At 34.9% G+C, this 19,244-nt stretch overlaps 2 protein-coding genes across 22 annotated transcripts in view; one reads left to right on the top strand and one right to left on the bottom strand.

The window, feature by feature from the left end:
- fry (microtubule binding protein furry) overlaps positions 1-19,244 on the bottom strand; it is a 522,947-nt gene that overhangs the window by 204,637 nt on the left and 299,066 nt on the right. The window lies entirely within an intron of this gene.
- The window catches only part of CNMaR (G-protein coupled receptor), a 143,782-nt gene that overhangs the window by 72,624 nt on the left and 51,914 nt on the right, over positions 1-19,244 (top strand). For both annotated transcript variants that reach the window (XM_073983069.1, XM_073983070.1), the window contains exon 4: positions 4,595-4,716. In XM_073983069.1, coding sequence (XP_073839170.1) covers positions 4,595-4,716 — 122 coding nt within the window. The remainder of the gene's footprint in view (positions 1-4,594; positions 4,717-19,244) is intronic.

The following is a 19,244-nucleotide window of genomic DNA, read 5'->3' as shown; positions in this document are numbered from 1 at the left end:
AATTTTCGCCTACGATGCTTGAGAAAATAGCTTTATATCTCTGTTTGCGGTTATTGTAGCTTCGTTTTGAGATTACATGTCTTCAGTCAAATCGAATGGTGAATCTTTTTGTAGAACATTTCATTCTTCTAACTCAATTCCTTTTATGTCCTTTTCGTCCTTTCTTTCTTGAACTATAGTAAAAGTACCACACGTAGAGAAAAAATATTTTTCGCTTTTGTTGGAACAAAAATATCTGTTTTGGTTCCAAAAATGTATTTGTTTTGTTCAAACATTGTAATCCAAATCCAAAAATACCATCTTTTGTTCCAAACATAGAAAACAAACACAACTTTCGAATTTCCGCAATATTGTAAAAATCGTGAACAATACCGATTGTAGGAACTATCATAATCTAATTTTGTTTACAAAAAGTATTGTCAACCCAGAAAACCAGCCCAGCAATTTTTGACTTGAGTGTATATACTTCTCATATACACTTTTCACATAATCATTGATGAACATAATACATGGTTTGCTGCATTGGCTGACAACAAAGACAAACAAAAAGCCACAAGCACCCACCACAACATAAGGAATAATTAAACACCATAACAAACTCCGATATAACACCAAACCTCAAAGCACAATGAAGATAGAAGAATGAAACAAAACAGAAACAAATAAAAACAAGAGTCTCATTGTTGGTATACATACACACAAAAACAAAGATAAAGGCATCATGTCATACAAACAAAACTCACCATAATTGTTTTTTTTTTCAACACGGCATCGAATAGCGAGAGAAGAGAAAAAATTGTCGAAGAAAAGAGAGAACTATTGTCCAGTTGACAAAAACTATTTTTGGATTTAACAAAACCCAATTGTTGGAATCACAATACTACATTTGCAATTTAACAATATCTTTACAATACATATTTTGCTCTTCGAATATTGTTGGATCAATCATATTTTTTTCTCTGCGTGCACAAAATGAGATTTTACAGCATCCAAATATTCCACAAAAATATTGCTCTGAGTATTTTAGGTACGGTTCTCATTGACAACTAATCGTTATTGTCACGTTTTCATTGTCCTTTTTGACATTTACCCGATTTTTGTTCAGAAAAAACCTATGTTTTGTTTTTCTGTATATTCGTTATTTGTTATGTATTGGTAGGTAGACATACCCATTTGTTATCGCTTATATTGACATCTGGGATGTATCTGAAATATTTACCATATATAGCTCCCGATATGCTAAACACGTTAATGACAAATTTTCTTGGAGAATAGTTACGGTTTTCTAATATTTTGAACCGGATATAGCGATATAAAACCCGGATTTTGTACCGATTTTAAGTAACCGATTAAGGTTATATGTATACCATTAGAAAGCTAATAAAATTGCCAATCAGGGAAAATAAAATTTTTGACAGCATCTTACCTGAGTTCTGTGCTAAAACAAAAAAACCCGTATTCTTGAACCGTTTTTAAAGAAAAATATCACTGCGCGTAAATATGAAGATCAAAGCTTGGCGGGTTAAATATTCTTTTTGCCGATGAAAGTGGATGAAGTTAATATTATGAACCCGGAAGGACAGTTATGCCGTAGGTCAACTTGCGTTGGAATACATGCCACATGGCGGTGCACGCAGAATCGGCAGGCCTAAGCTTCGATGGAGCAAACAAGTGGATGAAGAAATGGAAAGGCGCGGTATTCTAAAAAGTCAAGCGAAAAACAGAGAGGAATGGAGATCTTTTCTTAGTTCGGTCTATGGAACAAATGTTCTGTAATGGGCCAACTAAGTAAGTAAGTAAGTAAGTAATATACTCACTAAGGGCTTTCATCTCCAAAAGGAATTTTCCACCGCACAGAAACCTTGTTGCACAGTGTTAGTAGATTCTTGCAGTACTGGAAGACTTTTCATTCATATTTTCCATTAATTATGAAAATTTTTGGTATTTTCTGTAAATTTTCATATGTTGCTATTTTCAAAATTAATGAGAGAGACATGTCAAAACAATATTTTTGTAAACAGACTTTCAGGCAGGTATTTGACTTTTGTTTCTAGATTTGTACGCGAATTTGAAACAATCGGCAAAAATGTTACTGCAACGCTAGAGAATACAAATTTACTATGCTTTGAATGTATACTAATCGTTGAACCGTGTTTTGCAGTTTTTCTAAAAAAAGCACTACATTTTTATTTTTTTTATTTTGTCTGTCATAATTAATTTATTTCGATGAATGCTCTCATTTGTTAGAGATGGCACGTATTTTATCATTGTTCGGAGAGTATTTCTACTTGAACAACGTAGAAAAATCGTTGTTCGTTCTCAGAATTTTGTATGGGGAATCAAATAATTTATTCGTATTTGAGGGTCGCACAACGAATAGAGAACGAAGGGCGCACCGTGGAAACGGGCTAGTAGTAGAGTTATTCCATGTTAGAATCATTTTATGCAAAAATATCCCATTTAACCCAAATGTGTAATCGAAAGCCAAACGGGAAGGTAGGGTTTATTACGCTGATTACGGAAATGTATAATTTTCCGTCTCATGATGTTCTTAAGCGGCTTACTTCTTCACATGTGTACTTTGACATTTATATCACGATATCTCAAAAATGTTGACTCCTATTGAAAAGTCCTATTCGTGTAGATAGTTTGTAAGCCCACAAATTTTATTTTAAACGATTTCTGATAGGTCTTACAGTTTTTTGAGAAAAATCAAAAAACTGAATAGGGCCTTCAAAAATGACTTTTCACATTGAATAACATCGTTTGCACACATGGGATCAATTAGAACTTTTAGGACGTTACTTCTAATGGCAAACAATAGCTTTCCACCAAAATTCAGCTTTGTGGGAATTTATTGCTATTTTCTCCTTACACACAAGACTACAACATTAAATAAGTTCCCGCACCGATTGCATGTAAGTTTTCCACTGCATTGTATTTATTACTTTTTTGGGCATTTCAGGTAACGATACCCAGCAAAATGTTCGATGCCAAAGATGTCATTCAATCATGGGTGAAAGAGATCTGTCATGTCATTTCTTTAGCATCTTCATCGATGAATTTTATATATCATTTACACCAATGCTTTGACATGCCATTTTCACCAATGCTTTGGCATGTCATTTCCACCAATGCTTTTGGCATGTAATTTTCACCAACCCCTTGCAATGACATTATCATTACGACGAGAGTGTTAGCAACGTTGGTTGTGATTTCGAGTCTCCGACAAGCCTATTGTAAATAATTAATCTTATATATTTAGAAATATGTGTATAAATAAAAACACGAAATTCATCAAATGTTGATGAAAAGATTGGATCTTTCACGACTTCCCTTGCATGGGTTCAAATGCTTATGAAAAGATCGGATCTTTCACGACTTTCTTTGCATTGGTGCAAATGCTAATGAAAAAGTCGGATCTTTCACGACTTCGTTTGAACCAATGCAGAAGATGCCATCAAATCAAGTCATCGCATAGAAACTCTTCCTTCAAATTTTGCTGGGATCTTCATCGAAGAATTTTATATGAGCGTGGACCCCAAAATATGCTATTCATTTTTGGATCCAAAGGATGTCAATTACACCAATGCTTTGACATGCCATTTTCACCATTCTTTGGCATGTCATTTTCACCATCCCTTTGCAATGATATTATCATTACGACGGGAGTTTTAACAACGTTCGTTGTGATTTCGAGTCTCCGACAACATCAAGCCTATTGTAAATAATTAATCTTATATATTTAGAAAAATGTGTATAAATAAAAACACAAAATTCATCTCTATTGGATTGATGGAATGGGTTCAAATGCTAATGAAAAGATCGGATATTTCACGACTTCCTTTGCATGGGTTCAAATGCTGATGAAAAGATCGGATCTTTCACGACTTCCTTTGCATTCGTTCAAATTCTAATGAAAAGATCGGATCTTCGTTTGAACCAATGCAAAAGATGCCATGAAATCACGTCGTCGTATGGAACCCCTTCCTTCAAATTTTTCTGGGTATGTACATTAAGGTAATGACCTTTTGATATTTTTTTCTCAAAAATGATTTCCTGTAGCAAGAATGAATGAACTTTTTCCTATTAATGGCAAAAATAATGTTCATTCCATTTAATTATTAAAAAAAGGTCACGCACAAACTTCTTTGAATATTTTTTTTTTTTTTTTTGAAAAAATACTATGAAATGAAAAAAAATTATCTCAAAAAATTATTTCAATTGACACAAATGAATGACCTTCTGCCTATCAATAACTAAAATAACTTTTATTCTTTTAAAATATTATTCCGCATTTTGTGCGTGAGCTTTTTTATTGATTTTATCTAATCTTAGGCAAAAGCTCATCAATATATGATACAGGGATATGAGGTTATAAAAACGTCATAAACCCTAATGTACATACATATTTATGTCAATTAAATGTCTGGGTATACAATTTAATTATTCAATTAGTAGACCGATTAAAGAAGAATAATAACTAAATGCGTAAGAGGCTGGGCAACATTCAATAATCTGAAAAGTTCATTTTAAATGTCTTCACTTCGTCACTTTATGCGACACTTAAAGATTTTCATTTGAATTTTTGCAGGAAGACGTAATGCCACCAACTCATCCCAATTGAAAGTAACAAAAATGCTACTGATTGTCTCGACAGTTTTTGTTTGTTTAAATCTACCCAGTTGCATAATGCGTATGATAACATATATTGAGGTAAGTAAGTGTGAAATAACCGAATAAACAAAACATAAAGCATTCATGGAATTAAAATGTTCTTGGCGGATTTAATTTCTTTCTATGAAAATGTGAAATGAAAACTTTTACATATAAAGGAAATAACAGTCAAATAAAAAAAAATATAAAGGAAATATTTTTCATTTCAATTGTTCATAGAACAAGAATTCTGGGGATGGATTTTTGTTCTATGAAAATTTGAAATGAAAAATGTTCTCTTTATAAAATGTTTCATTTGACATTTATTTCCTTTATAAAAGTTTTCATTTCACATTTTCATAGAACAAGAATTGAGCCCCTGTATCTATGAAAATGGGAAATGAAAAAATCTCAAATGAAAAAAAATATAAAGAAAATATTTTTCATTTCAATTCAGGCAATACGTAGTGTTGCCAGACGCAATTTGGCATTTTTTGGAAAGTTTGACAGTTGTAAGCCTAAGCGTAGTCTTATGCCAGACTATGAAAATTTTCTTGTACGTGAAAATGAGTTTATAAGCAAGAGTTGTGAAGGGGGTGAAACTCTGTACACAAGGTTCTGTAATCTGAAATTACACTGTGCAACACTGAAAATGCAAACTACTTCTAGCAAGCATTTTCTGAAAATTACATATTGAGACTATAATCTTAGATCGGGTTTAGATTTTATGGCCTCATCTATACCGGGCTAAAATGACCATTTTTTCATTGTTCTAGGCTTTATCTCAGAAACTAATAAGAATTTTGCTTTGTGGTCTTCAGCAATATTGTTTGTAGTCCTACAGTAGTAGAACTTAAGTGTCAAATGGACGCGGAAAACCGCAACCAGCACATCAAAATTGATAAAATATATAAAAGTTTACATAATTTCTGGAATTATGGTTAGTAACAGCCAAACTGTTGAGAGTTGGACCAAGTAACCTTTCGCAAAAAATTTCCAAATAATGTGCTCGGCAATTCTTCTGAACATTCTGAAATTGTAAAACACTTATTTTATGTTGTTTAGGCGGGATTTTGTATCGTACTTTTACAAAACATATTTCAAATAACGTTAACACTGGCTGTTTATTCTCATATTTGAAATTTCAATGTATTTTTGATATATTTTTCAAATTGTCGTTGAACTCGTACCCGACGATTGGAACGTGAGCATCCTATGTCCAGTCCACAAGAAGGGAGATAAGTAAGTAATTACAGGGGCATAAGTCTGCTAGTATCTGGCATATTGTGTGAGCGACTAAAGCCTATGGCCAATGAAATAATTGGACTCTATCAGTGCGGCCTTAGACCGGGCAAATCCACCATTTACCAGGTAATGCAGATCGACAGCTTCCATATTTTTCGTTGATTATAAAGCAGCCTTCGACAGCCCTATACATTCAAAGGTGTTCCAGACCATGTCTGATTTTGGTATTCCCGCAAAGCTCATTCGGCTTTGTGCGATGACATTAACTGATACTCGGTCCTCAGTTAAAATAGGAAAGAACCTCTCCGAAGAGTTTATTACCCAAAGAGGTTTCTGACAAGGAGACGGCCTGTCGTGTGATCTCTTTAACATCCTGCTGGTAAAGGCCATACGAGACGCGAAGGTCAACAGAAGTGGAACAATACACACAAATATCCGTGCTTATGCCGATAACATTGACATCATGGGTCGATCGGTAAAGGAAGTAACTGATACCTTTGCAAAAGTCAAAAGGGAATCTGCTAAAGCCGGTCTGGCAGTAAACGGCAATAAAACCAAGTTGATGGTATCGACGCGTAATACGTCCACAGTAGTAAAGGACTTCGACTACCTCGGCACCGCCATAAACACAACAAGCAAAATGAGTTGTGAAATACGAAGAAGAATAGTGTTGGCCAACAGCTGCTACTTTGAGCTAAGTAAGCAGATTAAGAATAAAACCGCATCTCCTCAAACAAAAGTAACACTTTAAAAAAACACCGATACTGCCCTGCTAATGTATGGTTCCGAAGCATGGTACTTGCGCAAGCAGATAAGGCAGTGCTTGGTGTGTTCAAGAGAAAAATTCTTCGAAAGATCTACGTGCCAATCTGCGTTGACGGCGAATATCGACGTCGTATGAACAACGAGCTGTATCGTCTATACAACGACATAAATATAGTTGAACGAATCGAGATACAACGATTGCGATGGCTAGGCCATGCTAAAAGAATCAGTGATGATGAACCCGCTAAAAAGCGTATAAATACGGGCCGCGTGGAGGTTCACGCAGATCTGGAAGGCCGAAGCTTCGTTGGAGCGAAAAAGTGAAACGAGACATCAGAAAGCTACATATCCCAGATTGAGAAAATACAGCAGAAAACAGAGAGGATTGGAGTTTTTTCTTAGTTCGGCTTATGGAACAAATGTTTTGTAAAAAGTCAGTTAAGTAAGTTTATTTTATATGAAATTTTATGGCGATCAGTTAATGTTAAACCGTGCCACCCGAGCGATCTTTGTTATCATAGTAATTTGTATGGGGACAAAGGTGCATTTTCACGAAAATTCTCTAACCGCCGCAATTATGGTCCAATCGATGGAAAAACTTTACAATTTTATTTGTTGTGGCTAAAAAAACGAATCCTGTCGGATCGGATGTTGATATAAATCCAATGTGCACATTTGACCGATTTTGGGGCCTATTCAGCCCTAATGTACATATATGATAGTTATATTTATTATAAATACCCTCAGTTTTAAGCTATCGAGGGTATATACTAGGGCGGGGCGATTTACATGGAGGGGAAAAAACCTTAACGTGCGGGTCGCGTTTATGATTCAACTAGGGCATATGTTACAATGAAAATCAAGCCTCCCGATTTTGACTTGAAATTTTTTTAAAAATAAAAATAACGTTACCAAACTTAATTTTTTTTTTTTTTTTTTTGAAAAATATTTTAATTTGTTGTTATTTATAATCGAATAAAAATTTCCTACAATTGGTAGCGATCAGTAAATTTTGCAAGCTGTCAGTGCGTTTTGTAAACATTTTTCTCTGCAAAGAGGAAAGTGATGAAGTTAAGCCAATGGGGGAAACTCCAGACTTAGCAATCATATGATTGAATCTTCAACTAAAACAAAACAAACAATTTCCTACAACAACAGGGGTTTGGTAGTAATTCGAACGAATTTGAATTCGAATCGTCTTAGAGAAACAGGCCATAAGACAATTTTAATTTTCACTATTTTTACCATATTTTCGTTGTCTATGAAGAATTTTTGCATCGGAACGCTTGAGTATTTTTCTGATCAACTTTTGCAGCACAATGTCATTTATCGATACTATCCGAAAAATTTGCACTCTCAAGGCCAAAATTGCCTGAAGAAGCGTTCCAATGCTTTTGCGATGTACTAGAGAGTTCTTAACTATTGTCTTAGCTATAAGATCGAAAATCTCAATGGTTTTGCTGTTATATGACAAAACATCCAAGGAACGTGGATAAAAAACTTCAAGTAAAAATCGGGAGGCTCGTTGTTCATGAAGCCCAACACGATAGAATTTTTGCATCGGAACGCTTGAGTATTTTTCTGGTCAACTTTCGCAGCACAATGTCATTTATCGATACTATCCGAAAAATTTGCACTCTCTCAGGGCCAAAATTGCCTGAAGAAGCGTTCCAGTGTTTTTGCGATGTACTAGAGAGTTCTTAATTATTGTCTTAGCTATAAGATCGAAAATCTCAATGGTTTTGCTGTTATATGACAAAATATCCAAGGAACGTGGATAAAAAACTTCAAGTAAAAATCGAGAGGCTCGAATTTCACCGCAGACATATGCTCTAGTAGACTTTTTTGCTCAGCAGGAATCAGAAACGCGACTCGTCCATTAAGGCTTTTAAATCTCCCCTGACTATGGCCAAAATGTGCCTCCTCGAAATAATGGTATTAGACACAAACATATGGACGAAATCCGTTTCAGATAATTTCGATTGAGCAATGTTTGCACACGATAATTCTCGAACAGATCAACCAATTTGGTCCAAGATTTGGCCTTCGTAATATTTTCTCCAAACTTAGTTTAAGATCGAAGATGAGCCATATCGATATAGTCCTTCAGGTACCTTTCCCAAAGTTCAACATTTTTCGCGAAAATGGTGCGCATGATAGTTCTGAAAGGCAGTAACAGGTATGGTCTCTATTTTGCAAATTGTGGTATTTCTACGAGACATAGATCAAGTTCTATATACATATGTCAACTCCTTAGGATACCTCCCACACAAAATTTAGGAAAAGTGCAGTTTAAGAGCTGCTCTTGAATCCCTTTGATATTTTATTGTAACAAATTGTATTCGCAGCACCCATTACGACGGCAAAAGTTTTTTTTTAAGGGGCCTTTCCATGCTTCTTCACATAGTGGTCCAAAAGCTCCAAATTATACGGTAACAAACCCAAATGACTGGTGAGCGCAATATCTACCGAAAAGGAATGTCTCCCACTTCCAAAATCGAATATGTCGATTCATTTCTTCACTTATTTCTTCACTTATTGCTTATTTAAAAAAAAAATATTTGTTTCTTTTGTTTTAGTTACAATAAGAAAATGAATTTAAACAATATCGATAGATGTTCATAGTTACAAAATAGGCCTACAGGTACCTCCTTCGCAACACTTTCGAGCTTTACACCAAATACGGTACATTCGCCGTAATTCGTACCTCGATAATTCTTAATCTTCGATAATTCGTAACAAATGCCGGTCCCTTGATATTTCGTAAAATTACACATTTGTGGAAAAGTAACGGAAGGTGTGGTCCGATAAGAACCATCTCCAAACTTTATCTAAGATTCGCAGAAATATTACTATATCCAATTTCGATCAACGCAGTATGTTGTTCTGCGCACCACCCACTACACATGGTGAGCATGGGGGTTTTTAACAGTTTTCGTAGCATTTCTCAGGAAGTATAGACTTGGCGCATAATATTTGCGAACATGGTTAAACTTTTTCGGGGGTGGTACCTGAGGGAGTGCACCGATATGGCCCATCTTCGAAATTGACCTATGTTTGAACGAAATATTACAAGAGCCAAATTTTGAACCAAATCGGTTGATCCGTTCGAGAGTTGCGCACCAGCCAGCCTGACAAACGGACATGGCAAAATCGATTCCAAATTGTATGAAACAGATTTCGTACAAACATACATGGGGTCTAAAACCATTATTGTATATACCCTCGTTATCCTAAAGGTTGAGGGTGTAAAAGTAGCGTAGCAACGCATCAAAATTTACCTGAATATCCCGATGTAGAGAAGGCTTTAGTTTTTTTTTTTCTGAATTTTAATAAGATTTTTTCAATATGTAAATAAAAAATTTCGATAATTCGTATTTTTATACCCTATACCACAATGTGGAAAAGGGTATAATAAGTTTGTTTTCCCAAAAATTCATGTAACGCCGCGAAATATTCGTCGTAGACCCCTCATGTGGTATACCAAACTTCATATCTCGACGAGATAAAGCGATTTAGCGATGTGTGTCCGTCCGTCCGTCCGTCCGTCTGTCCGTCCATTAAAAATTGTAATCAAGCTAGAGGCCGCAATTATGGACCGATTGTCACGAAATTTAGTATGGAGGTCGGGTTTGGACCAGAATAGAACTGATTAGTTTTTGGCGATGATCGTGAAATGTTAAAGGGATGAAATGGACCAAAAACAAAATTTTTGCTCGATTTTGTAGCCGCTCTGTAGGTCGCAATAATAGTCCGATCGGCGCGAAATTTTAAACGTAGTTTTGGTTTGAGATGAAGAAGTAGCGTGCAAGTCAACGGTATGATCGGATAATATTTAGCGGGTTAAATTGATCAAAACTTTTGTGTGAAAATTGGTAAAATTTCTAATGCACATCTTATAACAGCTAGCCCGGAAAGCTAGTGCACAGGGATAGTGGTATAGGGTATCACATGGTCGGCCCCGTCCGACTATAGTCTGTTCTTACTTGTTTTATTTTAACCTCGTCAATTCGTAATCTCGCTAAATCGTAATTCTCGATAATTCGTAAAAATTGCCTGGTCCCTTGAATTACGAATTATTGCGAATCTACTGTATATATTTTTGTCGGCAAGTTTATACGTCCAAAAACCCCATAATACATATATTATGCGTAGCCTGTATTCGATTCGATATTGTCAATAGATGTAAGTTTTAACTCACACAGCCTGAGGGTATACCTTTGTCGGCATAGCCCAATGATACTTTTTTACTTGTTTCAAGTGATTTATTATGTCATCGTCTATCATTATCGGATGGGGGACAAGACAATAATATAGGAGCTCTACGTTAATCTGTAACGATTTAACTTAATATTTCAGAGGTACTTCCAATTATATAGTTTATTTCAGTGTTCACCAGCAACAACAAATTCAACCGCTGCGTTTGTGTTGGGCACACACACGAGATTATCTATCCCTCTCTAGATAAACATCGTGTGCGTTAATTCATTGCTAAAACAAAGAAGATGATCGCTGGTAGGAGCAACGTTCAAACTCACCACAATTGAGATTGTGTGTGTTCACACAGTTACGGCTCGCGAGCCCAGTGGTGATTAACACTGGTTTATTTATACCAGAGACGGGCTTCTTTGCGAAGACAATATAACAGCGTCAGGCACCATACTTTTCTATTGCATACTTTACGGGGTGTCATTGTGTGAGTGCATGCTTTTTCAATGGGTTGAATTGTGTGTGTGGAGAGAGCAACGGTAAATGAGCGCACACGGGCGCCTAATTGCCTGACCTGGCAATATAGTGAGTGCGCCCACTGAGTTGTTTTTGCATTAGCTTCTCTCTCTCACTTACAGTGTAAGTCAGCATCCGGCAAAAAGGGGCACACGTGCCCTTGATGAGAATAACAACAGAACAACCACCACTCAGTCTTCGTTCAGAAGTCAATGAAGAAGGTTCTGTTGTCGCATGTTTCAATGATTTTTAGTTTTAGCAATGCATTAACGCACACGCTGTTTGTGGGGAGAGCGAGAGAGAGTCGTATGCGTTTAAACCAGAGTGAGGCAGAGAACATTTTTGGGTCTCTCTTGTGCTCTCAATGAGCGTAAATTTGTTGTTGTTCACAACGTGTTAGCATCTACACAGGCTGTGAGCGATAACAAATTTACGCTCACTTAGAGCACATGGGCTCTCTTGTGAGTCACAATGCCTCCTCCTGGTTTAAACGACCAGTGCCTTTAAGTGGGTTAAAATAATTTCAAGACAAAAAAGAGTAGATATAACTAAATAAATAATGGAAAACTACTTATTTTGTAAAATAACTTATTTTGTAAAATATCTTATTTTGTAGTTTGTGGTGATTGTTCTATCTCTAAGGTATCAAATCCCAGCAAAAAGCGGCGCATCCATGGAGTAGGAGGAACACTATGTGGACGGCCACCCGTTAATTTATGATATGGAAAGAGAATTATTGTTGTATCAATGGATAATCAAATAATTTTCGTAAACAACCTTCGATTGTTAAACGAAATCTTATCCGCCATACTTTTTGTTTTTTCAAATCAGCTGACTTCTTGCAAGTTTTTTCAAATTGTTGTTCGATAACATTCTGCAAATTTTTAGCTTCGAGAGTGTAAAATTACACTATGCAATACTGAAAATGCAAACAACTTATAATATGCATTTTTTGAAAGTACATATTTAAACTACAAAAACCTAGTAGAGTTTTGTCCTGTAAACCGGGCTAAATCTACATTTTTTTGCATTTATCAGGCCATTATCTCAGAAACGAATAGGAAGAATTTGGCCTTGCTGTCTTTAGCAATTTTGAAGCCCTAAACTAGTATAACTTATTTTTTGAAAAAACCACATAAGAAAAACTCCATCTAGGGCATCAAAATCTATAAAATATAGAAAAGTTTACATAATTGCTGAAAATCTGGTCAGTATCGGCTAAACTATTGGGAGTTGCACCAAGTAACCTTTTGAAAAAATCTTCCAAATAAAGTTCTCAACAATTCTTTAGAAAGTTCTGAAACTCTAAAATGCTTACTTCATGTTGTTTCAGCGGAATTTTGCATCATATCTTTTACAACACGTATTTCAAACACAGTTCACACCAACAGTTTATTCTCGCATTTCGGATTTCTCGCATTTATTGACATTTCTATTAAATCGTCGTTGAAAACTGTACTGAAAACAACGCCATAGAGTCATTATACACCAGGGAATATTTTTCCGAAAGAAAATATTTAGAAAAAATTAACGGTTTTGGAGATATGGTGCAAAATGTATAAAAGTTGTGAAATTTTTGCATATATTTTGAAATTTGAGGCAATAAATGTAGTTTTTCGAGTTCATTATTTCTTCAAATATTTTATTCTTGTCCTTATCTACAAATTTGCTTCAGAGGTCAGAAGAAGATTCGCATTGGTTTCAGCGATATAGCCCTGAATTTCTTTAAAAACTCAATATTTAACCATGTTTAGATGGGGCCATAAAATCCGAGATGGATCTGACACAACAAAACCCCACTAGGGTTTCTTGTCGTTTGGGTCCTCAGTTCGAATTGTTTGCACAAGATCACCTTAAAAATGTTGCACAGTTATAGTGGAGAGAAGTTACTTAGAACTTGCTGAGTACTTTCAAGTACTTTTTACTTGCGAAGTTATCGTACAGAGCTAATCGGAACAACAAACACACCCGCCCTTGGCACCCGACAAATTGTTAAAATAAAATAAATAAAAACTAAATTAAATAGAACAACTATAAAAAGCGTCAACACTAAAATATGTATTCATATTTTTTATCAGGGCAATCATAAATAAATTCCCTCTGAATTTTCCGCACGGAAAATAATTTTAAAAAGTGAAATTCTTTTAAGAACCAATATTTGAAAACATTGGAAACTGTTAGAATCGCTTAATTATGGAATATTCTCGCCAAGTCGACAGAAATATTCCCTTTTTGGACAAACATTTGGAAATAAAAAATGCTGAAATTGGGAAAAGGGAACAAATTCCGCACGGAAGTTTTATTCATGATTGCCCTGTATGTGTTTGCTACATATTGAAATGTCTGGAATAATTTATGATCCCATTATTATGGACACTTGTTTTAGAATTTTTAATTTTAAAGGCTACTTTTGCTGCAAATATAGTGGAGTCACCAGTCTATTATTTCAAGACAGTTTTTTGTCCTGATTTCTTGTGCATTCTTATATTTTTGTGAATAAAATATCTCTACTTTAAACGATTTGTATTTAGAAATTTTTATGGACAACTATTGTCTTCGTATTTCTATATCGCTTTCATAAACTTCTTTATTTAACAATTGCAAAACAAACAATGAATGGATGACGTCCTGAATTTGTTTACATTGTTAGACTTTATGACAATGACTGTTTCTCTCTTCTGTTTGTCCATTGTTAAATTTAAAAATTCATATAATATAAAAACACTACACGGTGCTCTTGAAGCAACTTTAAATGGAAGGTGCTTACACCTGGGAAGTTTTTGCGGATTCTGAAAGTACAATGTTCATAGATGAGAAAAATCAAAAAACCAAAAAATCGCCGGGGCGCTTTTTTTAATAAATCGCGATTCAAGTTGAAATTTTTAGGGTTTTTTTATGTTTTCACGAGTTTGCATTGAAACCGCAAGTCCTATAGAAATGGGACTAAAGAAAATGTTGTAGCTATGAAAATTCTCTACACGACTGACTTTTATGATAATTTCGTAGGTTTTACTGTTATTGAGATATAGGAGTTCAAATTGGGACAATGCATTGACTGTATCGCCTATTTATAAATTAATGTCATGACTGCAATTTTCCTTAAACTTAAACTTATATATCTCGAAAATGGTACAACCTAGGATAAAATTACAAAAGACAATCGTGTAGAGAATTTCGATAAGACTTACCGTATTCAAGCAAATCGTGAAAAGCTAACAAAAAAGCTAAAAATGTGACCTAAACATCTATATATCTCAAAAATTGTAAAACCTAGGAACAAATCCTAACAGTCACTCCTCTAGAGAGTTTTCACATCTATAACATTATCTTTAGCACCATTTTGATAGGACTTGCGGTTTTCAAGCAAAATCGCAAAAACTTAAAACAAACCTAAAAATGTGAATTTTGACATGGGCGTGAAGATAAAATCGATTTTAACTAGCGGAGACAAAAACCACATTGGTGGTGGTATAACAGTATAACAGTTGTAAAAACAATTTTCATGGATATATGTATGTTTTAGAAGATTATTCAGAAAACAAAAAAAAAAAAAAGCACATGCATAGCACTAAGTATTTTATTGTGGATATATTGAGAAAATTCGAAATTTTTGAAAAAAAATATTATTACACGAGAAGATTAAACAAAATGGACCGATGATTAAATGCCTTCATGTATGGGATGGACCTATTGAGGGGCCCTCTAGGAAAAAATTATGAGCCCTGCGGATATATGGAGGGCACCGTTAAATAGGGTATTGAGAGCATTTTCAGACTATATTTATTTTAATACATGATGATTGTAGAAATTTTGAAATATTGGCCGGTTATGAAAACACTATATTTGTGGGTGGACCTATTGAGGGGCCCTCTAGGAAAAATTTATGAACCCTGCGGATATATGGAGGGCACCGTTAAATAGGGTATTGAGAGCTCTTTCAGACTATATTTATTTCAATACATGATGATTGTAGAAATTTTGAAATATTGACCGTTTATAAAAACACTCTATATTTGGGGGTGGACCTATTGAGGGGCCCTCTAGGGAAAATTTATGAACCCTCCAGATATATGCAGGGCACCGTTAAATAGGGTATTGAGAGCACTTTCAGACTATATTTATTTCAATGCATGATGATTGTAGAAATTTTGAAATATTGACCGTTTAAGAAAACACTCTATATTTGTGGGTGGACCTATTAAGAGGCCCTCTAGAAAAAATTTATGAACCCTGCGGATATATGGAGGGCACCGTTAAATAGGGTATTAAGAGCACTTTCAGACTATATTTATTTAAATACATGATGATTGTAGAAATTTTGAAATATTGACCGTTTATGAAAACACTCTATATTTGGGGGGTGGACCTATTGAGGGGCCCTCTAGGAAAAATTTATGAACCCTGCGGATATATGAAGGGCACCGTTAAATAGGGTATTGAGAGCACTTTCACTTTCACACTCTATATTTGTGGGTGGACCTATTGAGGGGCCCTCTAGGAAAAATTTATGAACCCTGCGGATATATGGAGGGCACCGTTAAATAGGGTATTGAGAGCACTTTCAGACTATATTTATTTCAATACATGATGATTGTAGAAATTTTGATATATTGACCGTTTATGAAAACACTCTATATTTGGGGGTGGACCTATTGAGGGGCCCTCTAGGAAAAATTTATGAACCCTGCGGATATATGAAGGGCACCGTTAAATAGGTTATTGAGAGCACTTTCAGACTATATTTATTTCAATACATGATGATTCTAGAAATTTTGAAATATTGACCGTTTATGAAAACACTCTATATTTGTGGGTGGACCTATTGAGGGGCCCTCTAGGAAAAATTTATGAACCCTGCGGATATAAGGAGGGCACCGTTAAATAGGGTATTGAGAGCACTTTCAGACTATATTTATTTCAATACATGATGATCGTAGAAATTTTGAAATATTGACCGTTTATGAAAACACTCTATATTTGTGGGTGGACCTATTGAGGGGCCATCTAGGAAAAATTTATGAACCCTGCGGATATATGGAGGGAACCGTTAAATAGGGTATTGAGAGCACTTTTAGACTATATTTATTTCAATACATGATGATTGTAGAAATTTTGAAATATTGACCGTTTATGAAAACACTCTATATTTGGGGGTGGACCTATTGAGGGGCCCTCTAGGAAAAATTTATGAACCCTGCGGATATATGGAGGGCACCGTTAAATAGGGTATTGAGAGCACTTTCAGACTATATTTATTTCAATACAAGATGATTGTAGAAATTTTGAAATATTGACCGTTTATGAAAACACTCTATATTTGGCGGGTGGACCTATTAAGGGGCCCTCTAGGAAAAATTTATGAACCCTGCGGATATATGAAGGACACCGTTAAATAGGGTATTGAGAGCACTTTCAGACTATATTTATTTCAATACATGATGATTGTAGAAATTTTGAAATATTGACCGTTTATGAAAACACTCTATATTTGTGGGTGGACCTATTGAGGGGCCCTCTAGAAAAAATTTATGAACCCTGCGGATATATGGAGGGCACCGTTAAATAGGGTATTGAGAGCACTTTCAGACTATATTTATTTCAATAAATGATGATTGCAGAAATTTCGAAATATTGACCGTTTATGAAAACACTCTATATTTGGGGGTGGACCTATTGAGGGGCCCTCTAGGAAAAATTTATGAACCCTGCGGATATATGAAGGGCACCGTTAAATAGGGTATTGAGAGCACTTTCAGACTATATTTATTTCAATACATGATGATTGTAGAAATTTTGAAATATTGACCGTTTATGAAAACACTCTATATTTGTGGGTGGACCTATTGAGGGGCCCTCTAGGAAAAATTTATGAACCCTGCGGATATAAGGAGGGCACCGTTAAATAGGGTATTGAGAGCACTTTTAGACTATATTTATTTCAATACATGATGATTGTAGAAATTTTGAAATATTGACCGTTTATGAAAACACTCTATATTTGGGGGTGGACCTATTGAGGGGCCCTCTAGAAAAATTTACGAACCCTTAACCGCGATTTATTTAAAAAACTTTCCAGCGATTTTTTCTTGTTTTTTGGATTTTTCTCACCTATGAACATTGCTGTTTCAAAATCCGCAAAAACTTCGCAGATGTAAGCGGTTTACACTTAAAGTTAGTAAGGGTGCACCATTTGTGACATTGTTTTATAAGGTAGCGATACAGTCAATGCATTGTCCCCATTTGAACTTCTATATCTCAACAACGGTAAAACCTACGACATTATCATAAAAGTCAGTCATAGCTAAAAGATTCTCTTTAGTCCCATTTCGATAGGACTTGCGGTTTCCAAGCTAAATCGTGAAAAACTAAAAAATCCCTAAAAATGTCAACTTAAATCGCGATTTATTTAAAAAGCGCTCCGGCGATTTTTTTGTTATTTGATTTTTCTTACCCATGGAGATTGAAGTTTCAGAATCCGCAAAAACTACCCAGGTGTAAACAACTTCAATTTAAAGTTGCTTAAAGTTGCACCGTGACTATTAAATATTCACATTTAAGAAGTGAAAACATTACGATGATTGCCAGAGTGCCATGTGTAAAGTATTTTTATACAAAAATGTTGAATGTGAAAGGGAAGCATTTTCTATATTTTAAGAACATACAACTTACCAAACAATTTGTGCTTTATTATACGTATGTATGTACGTGTACATATGTATGCGTGAAAATTATTTACCTGTAAAGAAAATAGGAAATAATACTATTATTCAGTAAATACTATTATGAAAACTTCACTAGCAGATTGTTATTTATTATTCAATTTATTTCTAATCGTTTACAATACCAACGGCGCACAGTGGTTCAAAATCGTTTATTTCCTGGCCAAAATTCGGATATTTTCATAATTGTTTTGATAGTTTTCCGTTGAATTCGGTCTAGTCTAGCTATTTGACTTTTAGTTTTTTATATTATATTATATTTTTCATCAAAATGTGAGTATTTTTGTGTTTTTTATATCTTTCTATATTTTATCAAGTAAAAAAGTATCAGTCGGGTTTTTTTCGACAGAGATATACCCTCTGCCTTTGTGAATTGAAACTTTCATCTATTGACAATATCAAACTGAAAACCGCAACGCAACCGAAATCGTTTTCTCCCAATAATTATGTATTAAGAGGTTTTCAGATTGTGTGACCCTTTTTTGTTGTTGTTATTTTGGGAGTCATTACTTGTGGATATATATCGCGCCCTCCAGTCATTTTAATTGGTCACCGTATAACTTAGAGGTTTTGGACCACTATGTAAGGAAGCATACATAGAGTGGCCCATGAAAAACGATGCTACCATAGACAAATTATCTTGTAGACAAAGAAATACTCATGTTATGTGCTGTCAACCGACTCAAACAGAAAAACTCAAAATTGTCCTAAGTCGATTTTTGGAGAAAATGGAAGGACTTTCTTAAATATTTGTATCTGAGGATGAAAATTCCGTCAAAAACTAGCCCCATACAGTTTTTGTTAGAGCAAAATGTTTATAAAATCGTATTTATTGCCACTTTTAATTGAGTTTTTCTGTCAACTAACTCAATGTTAACAATTGGTGAGAGCATTTCTTTGTCTATACAATTCATTTGTCTATGATGGTAGTTTTTCTTACGCATTCATTTTCTTATCGACATATGTACATACCCCCTGTTTATGTATGTCGACCGAAAGGTTTTTTGCGCATCCGAAATTAAAAAAAAAAAATCATTTTCTGTTCATGTAAACAACTTCGAAACGAAAATCTATGCGACCGACAAGCCATACGAAATAACACGTAAACGTACACTTTTCCATGTAAATTTGGGT

The sequence above is a fragment of the Musca autumnalis genome, unplaced genomic scaffold (genome assembly GCF_047663935.1).
Source record: "Musca autumnalis isolate F117 unplaced genomic scaffold, ASM4766393v1 scaffold_4, whole genome shotgun sequence".
Classification (NCBI taxonomy): domain Eukaryota; kingdom Metazoa; phylum Arthropoda; class Insecta; order Diptera; family Muscidae; genus Musca; species Musca autumnalis.
The sequence above is the reverse complement of the archived record's forward strand: the minus strand, read 5'-3'. Positions and strand labels throughout refer to the sequence as shown.